Source organism: Muscardinus avellanarius (genome assembly GCF_963383645.1).
Source record: "Muscardinus avellanarius genome assembly, chromosome: 12".
Lineage (NCBI taxonomy): Eukaryota > Metazoa > Chordata > Mammalia > Rodentia > Gliridae > Muscardinus > Muscardinus avellanarius.
Window position 1 is genome coordinate 69663342 of NC_137798.1, and position 18302 is coordinate 69681643.

General features: G+C 55.5%; 1 protein-coding gene across 4 annotated transcripts; it reads left to right on the top strand.

Annotated features, from left to right (window-relative positions):
• Positions 1–856: 856 nt before the first annotated feature.
• Positions 857–17361, top strand: PLEKHG3 (pleckstrin homology and RhoGEF domain containing G3; the record flags this gene model as incomplete). 4 transcript variants are annotated; one of them, XM_080707523.1, is made up of 17 exons in its annotated part: positions 857–1204; positions 2652–2749; positions 3853–3922; positions 4257–4303; positions 4385–4535; positions 4621–4752; positions 4867–5049; positions 5155–5247; positions 5498–5584; positions 5800–5833; positions 6169–6267; positions 9247–9336; positions 9711–9766; positions 10655–10927; positions 11487–11600; positions 14488–15907; positions 16628–17361. In XM_080707523.1, the coding sequence occupies 17 exons, from the start codon at positions 857–859 to the stop codon at positions 17359–17361; spliced, it is 4029 nt and encodes a 1342-aa protein (XP_080563649.1). The 4 variants fall into 4 exon arrangements, with proteins under 4 accessions (XP_080563649.1, XP_080563648.1, XP_080563650.1 ...); XM_080707522.1 differs by lacking the exon at positions 9247–9336 and adding an exon at positions 10158–10180 and having other exon boundaries at positions 9711–9749; positions 10655–11014; XM_080707524.1 differs by lacking the exon at positions 9247–9336 and having other exon boundaries at positions 10655–11014.
• Between the last annotated feature and the right edge of the window lie 941 nt (positions 17362–18302).

Genomic DNA, 18302 nt, shown 5'->3' on the forward strand with positions numbered 1-18302 from the left:
CTGGGGAGACTATAACTCGCTGTTGTGTTGTCTTAATATGGTCAGAGCCCGAGCTTGGCCCACATCAGGCAGGTGTTGGGATGTGCTTCTTAATGGCTACCATTATCACCACTGTACTGATGGTGAATGGAGTGTTTGCTCTGTGGTGCACCATGCTTGGAACTGTATAGGCAGCAGTTGCTTCATCCTGGAGGACCCAGCCCCAGGGTAGGCTGTATTCATCCTCATTTTCCAGGTGAGCAGCAGAGGCTCTGAGAGGAGAGGCACTTGGCCAGTTGGCAGGCTGGGCTTTGAGGTCCTTAGACGGTACCCTGGACCACTACACCAACAGAGGTGTCCTTTCTGCTTTTCTGGGGCCTTGGATTTCTGAGCCCTTTATTGATCCCTGGTGTAGGACACTTTTCCTTTTACCCTGGGAAGGACAGAGGGGAGCTTTTGGAACTTGGACGGCCTTGCCAGGGCTCTTAGAGACTGAGGCCATTACCCGCATTGGCATTCATTTTTGTTTTGTTTTGGGTTTCTTTGCAGTACCAGGGTTGGAACCCAGGGGCATTCTACCTCTGAGCTACACCCCAGCCCTGTTTTTTATTCCTTATTTTTAAGTGTAAGTTCAATAATGTTAAGTGCATGTTATTGTGCAGCCAGTACAGCATCCATCCACTCCAAGGAACTCTTTTCATCTGAGGAAAGTGAACTCTGAACCTACTCATGATGACTTCCCATTCTGCCCTTCCCCTGCTCCTGGCAACCTCACTTCCACTTTCTGATTCTTCGGGGCCTCAGGATGACTGTTCGTCTGTTTGTGTGTTTGCTCCAGAATCTCCCCGAGGTGCACCCCCCAGGCAGCAATGCCAGGATGCCTGTCTCTACTGCCCGTCACCAAGATGGCAGCCAGGAGCGGCCAGCAAGCCTGACGTCCACCACCTCCTCGTCTGGCTCTTCCCGTGACAGCCGCAGTGCCATGGAGGAGCCCACTGGCTCCGAGGCAGCAGCCCAGAATGGGGCAGCCTCCCCACAGGGCCGGCACGCCCCCAACAGCAACAACAACTCCAGCGGCTGGCTGAACGTGAAGGGGCCCCGCTCCCCCTTCAACAGCCGGGCAGCGGCAGGGCCCGCTCACAAGCTCAGCTATCTGGGCCGGGTGGTGCGGGAGATTGTGGAAACTGAGCGCATGTATGTGCAGGACCTGCGCAGCATCGTGGAGGTGAGTACTGAGGCCACCAGGGCAATCTCCGTGTCCATGCAGGGCTGTGGACACTGGCCTCTAGTGGCTGGCCTCTAGTGGTCTGATTCCTTAGTATGAACCCTGGTACACTTGTCTCAGGACATCTGTCTCCCTCGGAGCAGTGGGGAGGCCATAGACTGCTCATGATATCCACATCTACAGCCACATCAGAAACTTGGGCTGTAGAACTTCCTGCAGGTGCCTAGAGAGGGAGGGAGGGAGGGAGGGAGGGAGGGAGGGAGGGACCCTTGCCTGATTGGGAAGACCACACATGATACTGCCTGGGGACTGGTCCCTACTCTGCTATTCCTTGGCTATAGTGTCTGCAGTTCCCACATAATTGCCTGAGCCTCAGGTTCCTCATCTACAGAGCAAGGACCTGCCTAACTCACAGAGATGTGTAGGTGAAGTTTCACACCATGAATGGTGGTGTGTGGCTGCTGTTGAAGAGACCCTCTGCCCAGCTGTGGAGAGGGGTATTCGTTTGCTAAGAATGTGTAGCAAAATCACCATAAACCAGGTGGCTTAAAACAACAGAAATTAATTCTCTATCAGTTCAGAAGTCAAAATCAGGGTCAGGCAAGCTGGTTTTCTCAGGAGCCTAGAGGGAGAATGGGTTCCAAGCCTTGACTGGCTGGCACTCTTGGGCCATGCGTGTACTGTTCCAATCTCTTCCCATTACCTTTGTGTCCTCCCCAGTCATTGGATTAGACTTACCCTAAATAGTATATCATCTTGAAAGCCTTAACTAATGACATCTGCAAGGCCCCTCTTTCCAAATAAGGCTGCATTATCAGCCATGGTAGCATATGCCTGTAATCCCAGTATTTGGGAGGCTGAGACAGGAGAATTGCAGGTTTGAAGATCATCTCAGCAATGTAGCAATACTTTCAGTAACCTAGTGAGACCTTGTTTCAAAACAAAAAACAAAGGCTAGGAGGTATAGGTTGGAGGTAGAAATGCCCCTGGGTTCAGTCCTCAGTACCACAAAAACAGGACAAAACATTAATAAGGCTGCGTTCTGAGGTGCCAGGTGGACGGGAAGTTTAGGGTGGATACATTCCAATGCCGAGCAGTGGGTGCTGTCTGTGAAGTTGCATCATAGCTGTAAAATGCAGTTCAGAATTAAGGTGGGGACAGGGGTGGTAGGAGGACAAGATGGACCCAGAGCCGGTGGGGTAGCTTACGCTTGTAATCCCAGCATTCCGGAGGCTGAGACAGGAGGATCGCAGTTTGTGGACAACCTCAGCTACATAGGCCCTCTGCAACTTAGTGAGACCCTGCTTCAAAGTAAAGAATAAAAAACAAGGCTGGGGTGCCTCTCGGAGGTAGAATGCCCCCGGGCTTCATCCCCAGGACTGCAGAAAAAAAAAAAAAAGGGATGGAGCCAGGAGGAGCTAGATTCTGAGCGCCTCTTTCCATGCAGGACTACCTCTTGAAGATCATTGACACACCCGGGCTGCTGAAGCCAGAGCAAGTCAGCGCCCTCTTTGGGAACATAGAAAGCATCTACGCACTGAGCAGGTGTGTGAACGAGCCTGGTACTACTTTCTGCCGATGAGGCTGCCTCAGGGCCAGGAAGAGCAAGGGCTATATTATATGGACCTGATCTCTGAGGATGGGGAAGAGAGGTCCATCCATGCACAAGGGCATACTTAGCTCCATGCTGAAGAGAGGGCACCATCTGGGCTGATGTGCTTTTGGGGGTGCGTGAGGGAGATCATTGAGGGTATGTGCTTGCTGAGTCCAGTCTGGGCCGGTGTGCCCTCAGGGGACCGCCAGACCCTGGTACACTAGCGCTCTTTCTTTGGGTAAATCCTTTGTCTCCATCTTCATTCTCCATTTGCACATCTCTTAATTTCTTCTGCTTCTTTCCACCAATTCCAAGGGAAGTGGGACTCCCTGGAGATGATCTAATCTGTTAGTGGAATGCACAGGCCAGGCAAGACCTGTGGGGGAGGCTGAGCAAGTCCTGGCTAGGAGCTGCCTGAGGGCAGAGGGAACTTCATGAGGACGTGCCTCAGGGCCTGCCGCCTGGTGCGGAGGAGCCCAGCCTGGGGAGCAGGTTGACAGGACAGGAGGACCCTTCCCCTGGTCCCTCCAGATGGGCAAAGGGGCCTCTGCAGCTAGAAAAGTCTGAAAGGCAGGCACAGGCCAGACTTAGGCAGATTGGGGGAGTCTAGGCAAGAGGAGGAACCCCGATGGAAGAGGCAGGGGAGCACTTTTTCTGGGGTTTCCTGTAGTACTCCCATCTAAGATTGGGGTGCCGGGACTTACCATGTCTTTCCCTGCTTCTTGCATCCTTCCCATCTGGGAGGCTTCTGTGCTAGACCCCTCTCTCCTTCCCCCTTTAATCTCTGCCTTTGTGTGTTTGACTCCTGCCCGCAGCGGAGCTGTGTCCCCTTCTGAGGTGGGTACTGTGTCTGCCCCCTCTCCTGCTTGCTGAGCACGTGGGGCTCCCTGTCTTTGTGGTGTGCTGATTGTTTCTGGGGCAGGGCTCTCTCAGGGTGGGAGCCCTGACTCTTGGCATGACAGCAGGGCTGGCTGTGAGTCCGGGTCTCAGGAGGTCGGGAAGAGGGCTCCTCCTGCAGAGATCAGGCTCTGATGGCCACTCTCCCCTCACCCAGCCAGCTCCTCAGAGACCTGGACAGCTGCAATAGTGACCCTGTGGCTGTGGCTAGCTGCTTTGTGGAGAGGGTAAGGAGGGCTGGGCCCTTGTCCCTTGTCTTATCTTGCTGGGAGCTCAAAGGGACAGGAATGCAGAAAACTAAGAGGAAAACATAGGAGGACACCTGAGCCCTGGGGATGCCTCTCCAGGGACAGGGCAGGCTCCCTTCCTTGTAGGGAGGGATATTCTTGGGTGTAGCCAGGGGCTACTGGGTGGATAGAGTGCCCTGGGCAAATGGGTTGGGAGTAGGCTATGCAGGCACTGGGGGAAGGAGCACAGAGTGTGCTCAGAAGCCAGAGGCCCCACCAGGTTTACAGTCCAATGAGAAACTCCTTGAAGTCACTATTTTCGGTCTTTCCTTAGAGCCAAGAGTTTGATATCTACACCCAGTATTGCAACAACTACCCCAAGTGAGTAGCTGGGGTGGAGAGGGGAGGTCGAGCCGCGTGGGAGCCTTCCCCAGGCGGTGACGCTTCTCCTCCCCGCCCCAGCTCCGTGGCCGCCCTGACGGAGTGCATGCGGGACAAGCAGCAGGCCAAGTTCTTCCGGGACCGGCAGGAGCTGCTGCAGCACTCACTGCCCCTGGGCTCCTACCTGCTCAAACCAGTGCAGCGCATCCTCAAGTACCACCTGCTGCTCCAGGTAGCTCAGGTGTCCTGCTGAGGACGGGGCTGAGGGAGGGACTGGGCCTTTGAGTCGCCCTTGCCAAACCCCTGCCCCTGCACAGGAAATCGCCAAACATTTTGACAATGAAGAGGACGGCTTCGAGGTGGTGGAGGACGCCATTGACACCATGACCTGCGTGGCCTGGTACATTAACGACATGAAGAGGAGGCACGAACACGCTGTCCGGCTCCAGGTGCTTGGGGATGAGCTGAGGGTGGAGTCTGCGTCTGGGAAGCCTTTGGGGTCAGGTCTGTGCCAGCCTCCTGGGGCCCGTGAGGTCTGACCCTGGGGATCGTCTCTGTCGCAGGAAATTCAGTCCCTGCTCATCAACTGGAAGGGGCCGGACCTGACCACCTACGGGGAGCTGGTCCTAGAGGGCACATTCCGGGTACACCGCGTGCGCAACGAAAGGACTTTCTTCCTCTTCGACAAAACGCTGCTCATCACCAAGAAGCGGGGCGATCACTATGTCTACAAGGGCCACATCCCGGTAACCAGGCTGCCCAGCATTTTGCTGCCTTTTCTCCATGCTCCGAGGCTGCCTCGAGGGCCAGGTCCCCTCGCTCCTGCCTGACTGCCCTGTCCCTCTCCCCAGTGCTCCTCGCTGATGCTGATCGAAAGCACTAGAGACTCCCTGTGCTTCACCGTTACCCACTACAAGCACAGCAAGCAGCAGTACAGCATCCAGGTGAGGGCGGCGGGGCCGGGGACCCAGACTTCCAAGTACACCTGCATGTGATGCCTGACTTCATGGCTCACCTGGCACAGGCCTCACCTATGAAGTAGGGATCATTGTGGGGGCCTCGGGGGCTTCAATGAGGGGTCAAGGCCACTTCACAGAGGCCCCTGTGCAGCCCCTCTTTCCCTCTCCCCCACCCCCAGACAGAAGCACTGTGCCTGTAATAATCCATGGTGCCTTTCTCTTGGGCCCCTCTCAGGCCAAGACAGTACAGGAGAAACGGAACTGGACTCACCACATCAAGAGGCTCATCCTGGAGAACCACCACGCCACCATTCCCCAGAAGGTCGGTTCCCAGGGAGGTCCTGGTGGCGCGTGCAGGGAGCAAGTCCCTTTGCGCCAGCTCCAGCGGGTCTGCTGGGGCCTCGCTTTCTGGACAGCAGTGTTGCTATCCCAGCTGCCCGGGCCTTGGCACAGCGCTGTGGGATCTATGGGACGTCCTGCATGGGGGAGGCGCAGTCCTCAGTGCAGTGGTAACCAGGGGCTTTCCTTCCCTTCCAGGCCAAGGAGGCCATCCTGGAAATGGATTCCTATTGTAAGTTACCCTTTTCTGCTTGTTTTGTCCCTGATTGTACACACTGCGCGGTCAGGCCACGCCCTGGGAAAACATCACCTGACACTTCTACCCCAGGAGCAGGGAGGACGGGGAACTCCTCCTGTCAAGGACTGGAGGCTGCACAACTAGGGGACACCATCCTGCTGAGGCCTGGTCTCTCAGTGCCTGGCGCCCCCCAGATGGATGAGGATGGAAGATGGAGGGGCTCTGGAGGCGTCTGGCCAGGGTTGGGGGCAGAGGTGTGTCTGGGTATGGACAGGGTCTAGGTCGAGGCGACAGGAAACCTAAAGCCCGCTCGTCTCTCCTGGGTGCAGATCCCACTCGCTACCGAGGCAGCCCAGAGCGGCTGAAGAAGGCCTGGTCCTCCCAGGACGAGGTGTCCACCCAAGTGCGCCAGGGGCGCCGGCAGTCTGGTAAGGAAGGGGCTGTGTGGGCAGGAAGTGTCTTTGCAGGAGCCTGGACTGGGCTGGGGGCCACCTGTGGTAACAGGCAGGGCTGCCACTTGCGTCCTGCCAGAAGCCCAGGAAAGGGCAGCAGGAAAGATCAATAGGCTTCATGGAGCCTACTTTCCCGCGCTCGTGCTGCCCTCGGGCGCCCCTGGCCCAGGGTCGGGTGCCCACCTTTCAAGGCCCCAGGAACACGTGCTCACTCAGGCCTTGGTGCCCTTTCTTAGCAGCTCTTCCCCCTAAGCCTCCACCACTCAGTACCGACTCAGCCCCAAGTAACACTTGGATGCCGTGGAGGGTCCCAGCCCAGTTCTGGAACGACAGAGTAGAAGCAGGACATGAGGAAAATGAGTTAGACCAAGTGGCACCAAATCCAGACAGGAAATATTTACTTTGGGTCTCAGGGAAAAGTTCCATTTTCCTCCCCTGGGTTTTCTTCCATTACTGGACTTGCTAATGTGTTCTTGGGTCTATTGGAATGAATCGTCTATTAAGAAAGAGAAAACCGTGCCTTTATCCTTAGCTCTGCAGCGATGTGGTGGTGTTGGGGGCGGGTGTTTTCCACATCTGTTTTTGCTCTGCTCTTCAGTCAGAGGCTCAGGACAGACCTGGGCTGGGGGTGGGGTGAGAACCACCTTGTAGTTGCCTCAAGAGAAAGATTTTGGAGTGGCTGAGAGCAGCGTCTTGGCTTAGAGCCATGAGTGCCTTTGATTGGCCATGACCCTGGGTGCATGGGCACCTGTGAGGATTGATGTGGGGACTCTGGCCTCCTAGAAGGTGGAGCCAGGTGGTCTCTGGAAAGCTTTTGTGTTTTTGTGTTTAGTATTACTCCAAGTAGATCTTGTATGGTTACAAAAGTTTTGTTAAGAGCTCTAAGTTAGGGGTGTAGTTTTATTGACCTCTGACTCTCTTTTTCCCCCTGATATTATATTTCTCTTTCTTTTCACTGACATTTCCCCCTTAACTTATAGTTTAATGTAGCACTGGAAACTTGTGGCATGTGGGAACATTCAAGCGCTGATGGTAGCAATGACAACAGTAATAATATCAAAGCTTCAGCCTCAAAACTTTAGCTCTGATGTACAACTCTGTGGAGATGCTTAAAACCATTGGATTGTACATTCCCAGTAGGTGAAGTACCGTGTGAATTGTATCTCAAACTGTTACCAAAAACCCAACAAGACTTTAGCTATCCAAGACACTTGGGAAATGAGCCATTTTACAGAACTGAAATTTCCATATGGTGTGAGGGTTTGGCCTATAAATACTCAGAGTTGAGTTGTTAGCTTCCTTGTGTGTGTGCGCGCGCTTTCACATGTGTGTTTGGCAGTACTGAAGGTCAAACCCAGAGGCACTCTGCCACTAGCCACAATTCTCCTCCCCCCAGTCTGAGACAGAGTCCGAGTTGCCCAGGCCAGCCTAGAACTTGTGATCTTCCTGCATCAGCCTCCCAATCTGCTGGAATTACAGGCATGCACCATTGCACCCAGCTCTGTGTTTTAGTTGTAACTAAAAAACAAGCATCTTTCTGAAACATGTTTAGTACTTTTGAGCCTTTTTAGAGTAGAGGGTGCTGGCCACACTCGAACTTTTCCTTTTTTGGAGCTGGTACTGTGATGTCATAATGATATAAGAGCTACAAGATGGCGGGGGAGGGGGTTGGGGGAGACCATGGGTTACCATAGAGACAGGCTGCTTCCAGACATGTGTCTGTTGTAACAGGCTGTAACACTGAAAAGTGTCCTTTTCAGTGGGTCTGAGCATGTTTGTGTGTAGTACCCCTTTGTCCGCCTCCTGTGTTAGAAATCAGTTGAAGGAATTTATGGGAACTGTGTGTAAAAACAGACAAGGGAGGCAAGTGTGGTGGCACATGACTGAATTCTAGTGCTTGGGAAGCTACAGATCACAGGATCGTGGCCAGCCCCGGCAACTTAGTGAGGCCTTTGGCAACTCAGTGAGACCTGTTCCAAAATTAAAAGAAAAAAAAAAAATAGGGGCAGGGGTGTGGCTCAGAGGCAGAATGACCCATCCCCAGTACCACAAAAAATGAACAAAACCAAAACGAAACAGACTAGGGAGTTGCTGAGCGCAACTTAGGCCACACTCAAGAGCTTAGTGCCTGGACTCAGCCATCTGCTCTGCTTACCTTGGGGTCTTTCCTGTGTGCTCCTTCCAGAAAGCCGAGTTGGGCAGACAGGTTCACAATAAGGATAAGCAAAGTCTATGGCTACATCTTAAGTTATTTGTCACTGGGTACTTTTTTTGTGTGTGGTATTGGAGATTGAATCCAGGGCCTAACACATGCTACGGAAGTGCTCTGCCACCAAGCTACATCTCTAGCCCTTATTAAATATTCGATTTCTTACTTCAAAAGTAATTAGGTGAGCTGGGCCTAGTGGCACACGCTTGTAATCCCAGTACTTGGGAGGCTGAGATAGGAGGATCTGTTCGCAGCCAGCCCCACCTACTTAGTGAGGCCCTTTGCAATTTAGTGAAACTCTGTTGCAAAATAAAGGATAAAGAGTAGAGCTGGGAATGTAGCTCCCCAGGGTTCAATCCCTAGTAACACACACACACACACACACACACACACACACACACACACACACACACACACACCAATTGGGTATTTACTTCTATTGATGCGGATAGAATGTGTGCATATGTATGTGTGTCTCAGGAGAAAAGAAGTTCTTTAGGGTGCTCCCCTGCCAAGGATCAGCTAAGGAAGTTTCTCTCTGGCTCCAAGTTTATGGACAGTCGTGGCCAGCCCTTAGCCCCTCTTCACACCAGCTGGGCAGAGGTAGGGACAGGCTAAGGGATCTGTAGAGAGTTCTCTTGAGACAAGGTCCTCTTATCCCTGCTCCCCATCTTGGGTCTGTGCTCAGAAAGGTACGAGGTGATGACACCATGGCCTAATGGGTATGCTTTGTATCCTGTCCCCAGAGCCTGGTCACCCCCTGTCCAGCCGGGCAACACTCCCCAGCAGGCAGCGAGGCTTCGTGATGCCAGGCCTTAAGGGCCGTAGAAAGTCGGGTGCGACCTCTGCTCTCAGCTGCGGTGCTGTGCGGGGGCTTGGCGGGGATGTAGCTCAAGCGCTCGTGTGGCCTCGCAGGGGGGAGGGGAGCCAGGGCGGGTCAGGCTGAAGGGGCAGCATGGCCCTGGTGGGTGTGCTAGCGCGGGGACTGGGTAGTGGCTGTTCTGCAGGGCTCTGGGGCCCACCTTCCTGTTGGTAAGGTGTGAGGAGGCTGACCCTGGGGGGGGAGTGTCTCTGGGGCCCTGGGGTTGCTGGGGGGATGAGCCAGAGGGACTTTGAGCTGGTGATGGGCTAGTGGCGCTGTGAGCTGGGGCCAGGCGAGGCGGGCTCTTCCCTGGTCTGGGCTGACTCTGACCATTATGTTCCTTCTCAGAGCCGACCAGACACCTGCTCAGGCAACTGAACGAGAAAGGTGAGTGTGTGAGGAGGGTGGACGGCCATTCCCAGGGAGCTGGAGGTGGGGCAGGGGGTGAAGCAGGAATGACCTGGGGGATGGTGGAGGATGGTAGAGGGAAACTGGGCCTCTATTTCCCTCTGAGGGCCTCACACCTGCGCCTGAGCAGGGGGCCTCAGCAGCATGCCCCGTACCCTTTCCTCAGGGGCCTGGTGGTGTGCACGGAGTCCTGCTCTGCACCCCGGGCTTCTGATCTGTCTGCCTGTCATTTGAAAGCCCAGAGACTGGGTGAAGGTCTGGGAGCAGGAGCCCCAGGGGGCTTCCCTTGGGGATTCTGGTCTCCCCGAAGTGGCTCTTTTTCCTGCTTATTGGTGTTTCCTCTCCCCTGCCCCTTACCATGTGCTGGGGACCTGGTGTTACCGTCAGCAGCCAGAATAGCAGGAATGAAGGTGAGGCCAAGGGGCGTTCAGGCTGGGTGGGGTGGGGGGCGCTGACTGAACCGAGGGTCGCGGGGTGGCCCAGCCCCCCTTTTATCTTCACTCATTCAGTACATACCTATCAACACCTCTTGTGCCCAGCCTCTGGGTCACAGAGGAGCCTCAAAGGTGTATAAGATACGGCCCTTGTCCCGGGGACCCTTTCATACCTTCTTTCTGGAGTGACAGCTTGGGGGTGGCCTGCCCAGCCCAGATCCTCCTTCATTTGTTCCTCTCTGGGGCAGGCAGGCCTCTTCTGGGCCTGTACTTCTGACCCAGTCCCAGCCTGTCCACCATGAAACGCCCCCTCCCACTGGGCCCCAGTGGAGCTGGGATTGGGCATGCAGGTATGGCTTTCTGTGGAAAGCCTCCCCTCCCCCAGCTGCCCTGCGGAGGAGGGGAGGTCGCGCACATGGCTGGTCACGAGGGGTCTTGTGCTTTGAACAGCATGCGGGCAGTGCCGGCACCCTCCTGGACTTTGGGCAGCCTCCCCATACCCGGGGCCTGCAGCCAGAGGCTGAAGGGGCTACTCAGGAGGAGAAGGAGGAAGACGAGGAGGAGGAGGTGGAGGAGGAGGAGGAAGAGCAAGAGCAGGAGCAGGCCTTTCCGGTCTCTCTGGAGGACCTGGCAGGGCATGAAGGCAGCAAGAAGGGGGCCAGGTTGGAGCCCCCAGGCTCAGAGGAGGAGGAGGAGGAGGAGAGTCTGGCAGTGGCGGAGCAGGTAGCCGACTTTGCCAGCTCCCTGCTGGCCGCCCTCCACTGCTGGCACTATCGAGCCAACGCTTTACTTTTCTCCCGGGGTGCCATGGTGAGGTGTCTCTCTTTGATCCCCCTCCTTCTTGCATGCTCCTGGCATGTGCATGCCCATCCGAGAGTCCTCTCCTGTGTGCTCCCCACCCTGCCCCGTCCTCCACTCCCGTCATCAGCACTTCTTAACCTCGCTCGACTGCCGTCATGCCCTGGTGGGTCCCTGGCATGCGCTGTCCCAGGCCTGGGCACTAACCAATGTACACCCACTGACTGGGGCTAATGGGGTAGGGGTCGTGGTGGGGAGAAGCCAGCATGGCCTGGAAGGGGAGGTGGCTAGGCTTTTCCAAAGCTGCGTGCTTGTGGGGATTTCTGGGGCCCCAGGCCTGGTGGTTGGAGTTGCTCTGGAATGGGCTGGCCCTCCACGCAGCCCAGCCTCCTTGGGGTATGGGAGGCACTGCCCATGTTGGGCACCAGACACAGGCTCCCGATTGTGCTGGAGTTGATCGTTGACCTCCCTCTGCTTGCTGCAGGGGAAGGGCCACAGGGAATCTGAAGGCTCCAAAAGCTGCAGAAGGCCCAGCAACCGGTCTCCAACCAGGGCTGAGAAGCACATGAGCTTCGAGTCCATCTCTTCCCTGCCAGAGGTGAGTGGCCAGCAGGAGGGCTGGAGACCTGGAGCCCAGGCCTGCAGGTCTGCAGGCAGATCTTTCAAGGCACAGGCTGTCCTCCTGGGTCCTTGGGACAGGGATTCCCTACCCCCAGGGCTCTTGCCCCATTAGGAGGCCTGTCCAGGGGTGCGTGATATGGTAAGTCCCTTTCTACAAGTTAGAAAAAGGTGACCCTTCCTTGGGGCAGATGCAGTCCTGTGCCATGGGGCACAGTGCCCTGCCAGCATGCCAGGGACTTAATCACTCCTGTAGCCACCCTGACAGAGGGGTGGGTACCTATAGGACACCTTTTGTCTCTTCCTTACAACAGCTCTAGAAGGAAAAGAAGCTCTGAAAGGTTGAGTAGTGGCTGGACCACAGGCAGCTTCTGAGGGCACAGCTGAGATCAGGCCTGGGGCTCTGGCTCAGAGGCCCACCCTCCTTCCCCCATCTCATGGAGCTGACACCTTTGCCTTCCCATGGTTACGAGGCAAAGGTCATGTGCTAGGCTAGACCCCAGGTTGGGGCTCACAGCTAGGGCGAGACAGAAGCAGGCGACAGTGGTGAGAACAGCATGGTGTCCTAGTCTGTATGGGCTGTCCTACCTGAGGTCTGGTGCTTTGGTTCATAGTCCTGGAGGCTGGGAGGTTCCAGATCAAGGCGCCAGCAGATTCAGCATCTAGTGAGGGTCACCCTGTGCTTCATAGATGTCAGCCTCTCGCCGCATCCTCAGTGAGCAAAGGGCGGGCAAGCGGCACTAGTCTCATCCATGAGGGTCCAGCCCTCAGGGTCTAATCCCTTCCCAGAGACCTCATCTCTTAGGGCTGTTGCCCTGGGTATGGGTTCTAATGTGTGGGTTTGGGGCTGATACCAGCATTCAGACATAACAAGCGATGCTGTCCAATAGTAGAATGTGAGCCCTGGGTATAATTTAAACTTTTTTAGTAGCTATGTTTAAAAAAATAAAAAATACTGAAACAGGAGATCACAGGTTCAAGGCCAGCCTTAGCAATTTAGCAAGACCCTGTATTTTTGTTTGTTTGTTTGTTTTTGTTTGTTTGTTTGTTTTTGTGGTACTGAGGGTGGAACCCAGGGGCTTATCTACCTCTGGGCTATACTTTCAGACCTATTTTATATTTTATTTGGAAACAGGGTCTCACTAAGTTGCTGAGAGCCTCACTAAGTAGCTGAGGCTGGCTTTGCACCTGCACGATCCTCCTGTCTCAGCCTCCCAAGCGCAGGGATTACAAGCATGCGCCACCATGCCTGGCTAGGACCCTGTTTTTTATTTTTATTTTTATTTTTTGATCTTATTTTTGTTTTTTGGTGGTACTGAGGTTCCTGGAAGCCCTTCTACCTCCGGGATACACTCCCACGGGCTACACTCCCAGACCTATTTTTTAACATTTTTATGTGGAAACAGAGTCTCTTTAGCCAGCGAGGCTGGCTCCGAACCAGCGCAATCCTCCTGTCTCCACCTCCCAAGCGCGGGGATTACAAGCGTGCGCCACCATGCCCGGCTAGGACCCTGTTTTTTAAAAAAATAAAAAATAAAATAAAAAGGGCTGGGGATATAGTTCTGAGATAGAATGCTCCTGGATTTAATCTCTTAATACCTACTACCCCAAATTAAGAATAGACAGGTGAAGTTCAATTTAATGATATTTTCTATTTAACCCAATAGATCCAAAATATTATCATGTAATCAATAAAAAAAGTGATCGATGTATTTTTTTAAGAAGGTTTAAGCCCAGGGGCATTCTATCTCTGAGCTACATTCTCAGCCCTATTTTTTATTTTTATTTAGAGACAGGGTCTCACCAAGTTGCTGAGAGTCTTACTATTTGCTGAGGCTGTCCTTGAACCTGTGATCTTCCTGTCTCAGCCTCCCAAATACTGGGATTACAGACCTACTACCACACCCAGCTGTGATTGATCTATTTTACCCTTCTGTTTTCATCCAAAGCCTTTAGAATCTGATGTGTAATTTGCCCTTGCAGCGGATCTCTTTGGACTAGCCACATCTCAGGTGCTCAGAAAGCCAGGTGTGGCTGGTGGCTACTGTGTTGGACAGCGCAGGTCCAGATCACAGGTCCTGCTGTGCAGATTCTAAACCAGAACAAATAGAATCAGGTTGGATTCCTCAGAATTCAGTGTGTGTTCTTATCTTCTTCCAAAAGACAGCTCTGGAAAGCTGCCTGTACCAGCTAGTTTATGGCTCACATTACCTTTGAGGTGGTCAAGAGGGAATTCTCAAATTTGCTTCCTTTCTTTGCCCATCTAGACGTTGGGCATATGTTGATGTACCGGGCCACAGGTGCTGTGTAGGTAGGAGCCAATTTCTCAGTCCTCATGTGCTTCTGACAGAGTTCTAGCATGTGGTTGTATTACCCTTTGGACCCTGGTCCCTCAGGGAAGTTCAGATGTCCTCATATGTCACTTACATATGGGCCTGGAACTTCTGGAGCCTTAGGGAGCTGCCTTGTCCTGGTGTGGAGCCCCAGGGCTGTGGCTTTGTGGGGTGCCTTGAGAGCCGGCTCCTGGGCACCTGCGGCAGGGCCCCACCTGGGGTTTTATGTTTCTACCTTGTGCCTATAGCTTGCGGGCAGGCTGCCGCTGAGAGGTGTCACCGCCCTTCCCCGTTTCTAGTGTTTTCCTTGAGTGTAAGGACATGGACGAGCACTCCAGCTACAGGGTGACTAAAGCACATGGTCATTCCGGTCTCAGGACCTGTTGCCCTGCTCTTGAGTTACACTCATTCTGATTACCTTCCATCCTAAACCGTGGGCCCCTCACTGGGCTCTGAGCAGGCCATGCCCTCCCTCAGCCCCCAGCTCCCTTGAAAGAAGGCTTTTGGTTCATGTGAGCTTTCTGTTGTTCCCAGGTTGAGCCAGACCCCGAGCCGGGGACCGAGCAGGAGGTCTTTGCTCCTGTGGAGGAGGATCTGGGTACTGAGGAGACACCTTCAGACACAGATTCTCCAGAAGTCCTGGAAACGCAGCTTGATGCCCACCAGGGGCTGTTGGGGGTGAGCCACCAGGGTGACATGGTGGACTTCATGGTGGCTGAATGCCCCGAGGACCTGAAGGCTCTGAGCAGTGAGGAGGAGGAGGAAATGGGGCCAGCCCAGGAACCTGAGAGCCTCCTGCCACCGTCTGTGCTAGACCAGGCCAGCGTCATTGCTGAGAGGTTCGTCAGCAGCCTCTCTCGGCGGAGCAGCCTGGCACTGGAGGATGGCAAGTCCAGTGGCTTTGGGACGCCGCGGCTGGTCAGCCGGAGCAGCAGCGTGCTCAGCCTCGAGGGCAGTGAGAAGGGCCTGGCACGGTGGGCCAGCACCACGGACTCACTCAGCTCCCAGCCTGCCCCAGAAGCGGACATCAGCGCCAGCGTGGCCACAGAGAGTAGTCCTTCTGTCAATGGGACAGAACCCCCAAATGCAAGCTGCCCCGTGGAGCCTGATAGATTATCCTGCAAGAAGGAATCAGCTCTCTCTACCCGAGACCGGCTGTTGCTGGACAAAATTAAGAGCTACTATGAAAATGCAGAACACCATGATGCGGGCTTCAGCGTCCGGCGCCGGGAGAGTCTCTCCTACATCCCCAAAGGACTGGTGAGAAACTCTGTTACCAGGTTCAACAGCCTTCCCAGGCCAGACCCGGAGCCAGCAGCTCCGATGGGGTGCAAGAGGCAGGGGGGTTCCCGACCGGCCTCATGGACCCTGTTCAACCTCCCAGGACCCAGCCAGGCGGGCACTGGGGACCCAGCTCCTATCACAGATGCTGAGTTCCGCCCATCTTCCGAAATTGTGAAGGTGTGGGAGAAAATGGAATCTTCTGAGGGGAGCCCCCGGACGGGGCCAGGCCAGGGCCAGGCCAACGGCTTCGACTTTCAGGAGCCACTCTTCATCTTGGAGGAGCACGAGCTGGGTGCTATCACAGAGGAGTCGGCCACCGCCTCCCCAGAAAGCGCCTCCCCCACCGAGCGGCCCAGCCCGGCACACCTGGCCCGGGAGCTGAAGGAGCTGGTGAAGGAGCTGAGCAGCAGCGGGGCCCAGGGGGAGCTGGTCACCCCGCTGCACCCCCGCATCGTGCAGCTGTCCCATGTGATGGACAGCCACGTGAGCGAGCGCGTCAAGAACAAGGTCTACCAGCTGGCCCGCCAGTACAGCCTCCGGATTAAGAACATCAAGTCAGTGACCGCCAGGCCACCCCTACAGTGGGAAAAGGCAGCTCCCGAGAGGGACGGGCAGAGCCCTGGCATTCCCAGCCTGCGGGAGGAGGCTGGAGACCTATCAGGTGACAAAGGTATGTGGGTCTGGGGCCCAGGGGGTGGAAGTGGTAGGATCCAGTGCTCCCGGGGGTGGGGGAGTGACTTCTAAAGAGGCCATGCTGGAAAGCTGGGCGCGGTGGTGTACGCTTGTAATATCAGTACTTGGGAGGCTGAGACAAGAGGATCGCGTGGCCAGCCTCAGCTACTTAGTGAGGCCCTCCACAACTTAGTGAGATTCTGTTTCGAAATAAAGAATAAAAAATAGGGCTGGGGATGTAGTTCAGAGGTAGAATGCTCCTGGGTTCAATCCCCAGTCCTGCAAAAAAAAAAAAAGCTATGCTGGAGAGAGGGCTGGACCCGATAGTACGGGGATAGGATAAGCCATAGAAGCCTGTCTGATTCTTTGAGGCCAAGCTGCATTCCTGGTTGATGTGTTTGGTGCCCAGCACTCACTGTGGGGCAGAGGAGGCTGAAGGTCAAGGTGGGGCCCCTTCCCTACAACCCTACCAGGATGAGAACTCACTTTTTTGACTTCTGTCCCCTTCCCCCGTTGCCTGTCTTCATTCTTCCCATTACCCTTTGATAAAGGGAAAGTAGATGGCATGGGGTTTCTCTTCCACCACACCCCACATTCCCAGCGATCAGCCTCAACCACAAAGCCTCAACCACAAAACGAGCTAAGGCTGGTGGGGAGCCCTCCCCTCCTGGCCCCGCCTTCCTGCACAGAGTTCAGACAGCCCGCTCTCTCCTCACAGGGAAGAGGAGGCCCTTGCTTTCCCTCTTCAGCTACGAGCAGCCGGAGGCCCAGGAGCACAGCCCACCCAAGCCCTCCTCCACTGGGGAGACTTCGCCGCGGTGTTTCTCCTTCAGCCCTTCTGCTGGCAGCCCGAGGACCATGTCTCCTGGGGCCCGGCACTCCTCCCGGAGCCCCCTCAGCCCCTTCAACACTGAGACCTTCAACTGGCCCGATGTCCGCGAGCTGTGTTCCAGGTATGCCTCCCATGACGAGGCTGCCCAGGCCGAGGGAAGCCGGCCTCGAGGCCCGCCAGTCAACCGGAGCCACTCTGTGCCTGAGAACATAATGGAGCCTTCCATGTCGGGCAGGGTGGGCCGCTGCTGCAGCCTGAGCACCAAGAGGAGCCTGGGCGGTGGGGAGGCTGCCCACTCCCCACCTCCTGCACCAGCGCCCCAAAGTGGGCTGAATGGAGGCGAAGCCCTGTATGTCACCGCAGACCTCACCCTGGAGAACTACCGGCGGGTGATTGTCATGGAGAAGGGGCCCCTCCCCAGCCCCACTGCAGGACCAGAGGAGGGCAGCGGGCAGAGACCAAGCTACCCAGCAGTCACAGTGGGGCAGGGCCAACATTTCCAGGAGTCTGCAGAGTCCCGGCCGAAGGAAGAGGGTGCCAGGGACCCGGCGGACCCAAGCACGCAGAGCAGAGTGAGGAACCTGAGAGAGAGATTCCAGGCCTTGAACTCTGTGGGTTGACTCACTCCTGCGGGAGGGAGGAGCCATGTTGGGGTGGGGGAACGCCTGGCATACTTCCCCCAAGTCTGGGCTCCAGTGGGCCCAGGACCCTCCCAAATGCCACCTCTCTGGTCTCCTGGAGGAGTGTTCCAGCATGACGCAGGGACGCACCTGTGACCTGTCCTATGCACTGGTGGTCCCCTGGGGAGGAGGCCCAGATGAACCGATGTCTCCTCTGAGACTGGCATGGCCACCTCTTCCTCTTGTAAATAGTTCCTCTCTGGTGGGAAGCCACATATTTAAGCTCACCTCTGCCCAGGGAGAGCACATCTGCACAGGCCTCCTGCACCGGCCGGTCACTGCCCAGCCAAGGACCCAGCACGGGGAGACCCAGGAAGTGGCCTGGGCAGGCTTTGCTCTTTAACTGTGCCTTTTCTTAGCACCCAGGCAGGAATGAGACCAATAATTTATTGCTTTCCGTCCTGTGGTATGTGTGTGTGAGTGAGTGTGCACCCTGTCGTTTATTACCCTCCCGTGAAGAATGTAACTGACTGAGCGCAGGTACTTTTGGGGGTTGTCGCGCTGCCCTGTGGTTGTCGCTAATGTACACACATTTTATTATTTGCCAATGGTTCAATAACCACTGCTGACCAACCGACCTGTGTGCAGCCTCCTTACTGGGCCTGGCGGGGTGGGGAGGGTTGTTCGCCGGCCAGGGATGTCTTAGGGGAGGCAGGGACAGGGGGACGTTCCCTACACACACTCGTGAACCAGGGCAGGAAGCAGAAGGCACCAGGGTGCTCTTGGGGCTGGAGGGGACAGCAGGTTGTGCAGGAGGGAACTTGTTCTCCACTTTTATTTCCATGCACTTTTGTGTCTGGGGCAGGGGGCTCCACCTGCCGGCCTTCAGCTGGCTTTCTCAAGGGTTAAAGTTGTACTCAAAAAAGAAGAGTGGCCACCAG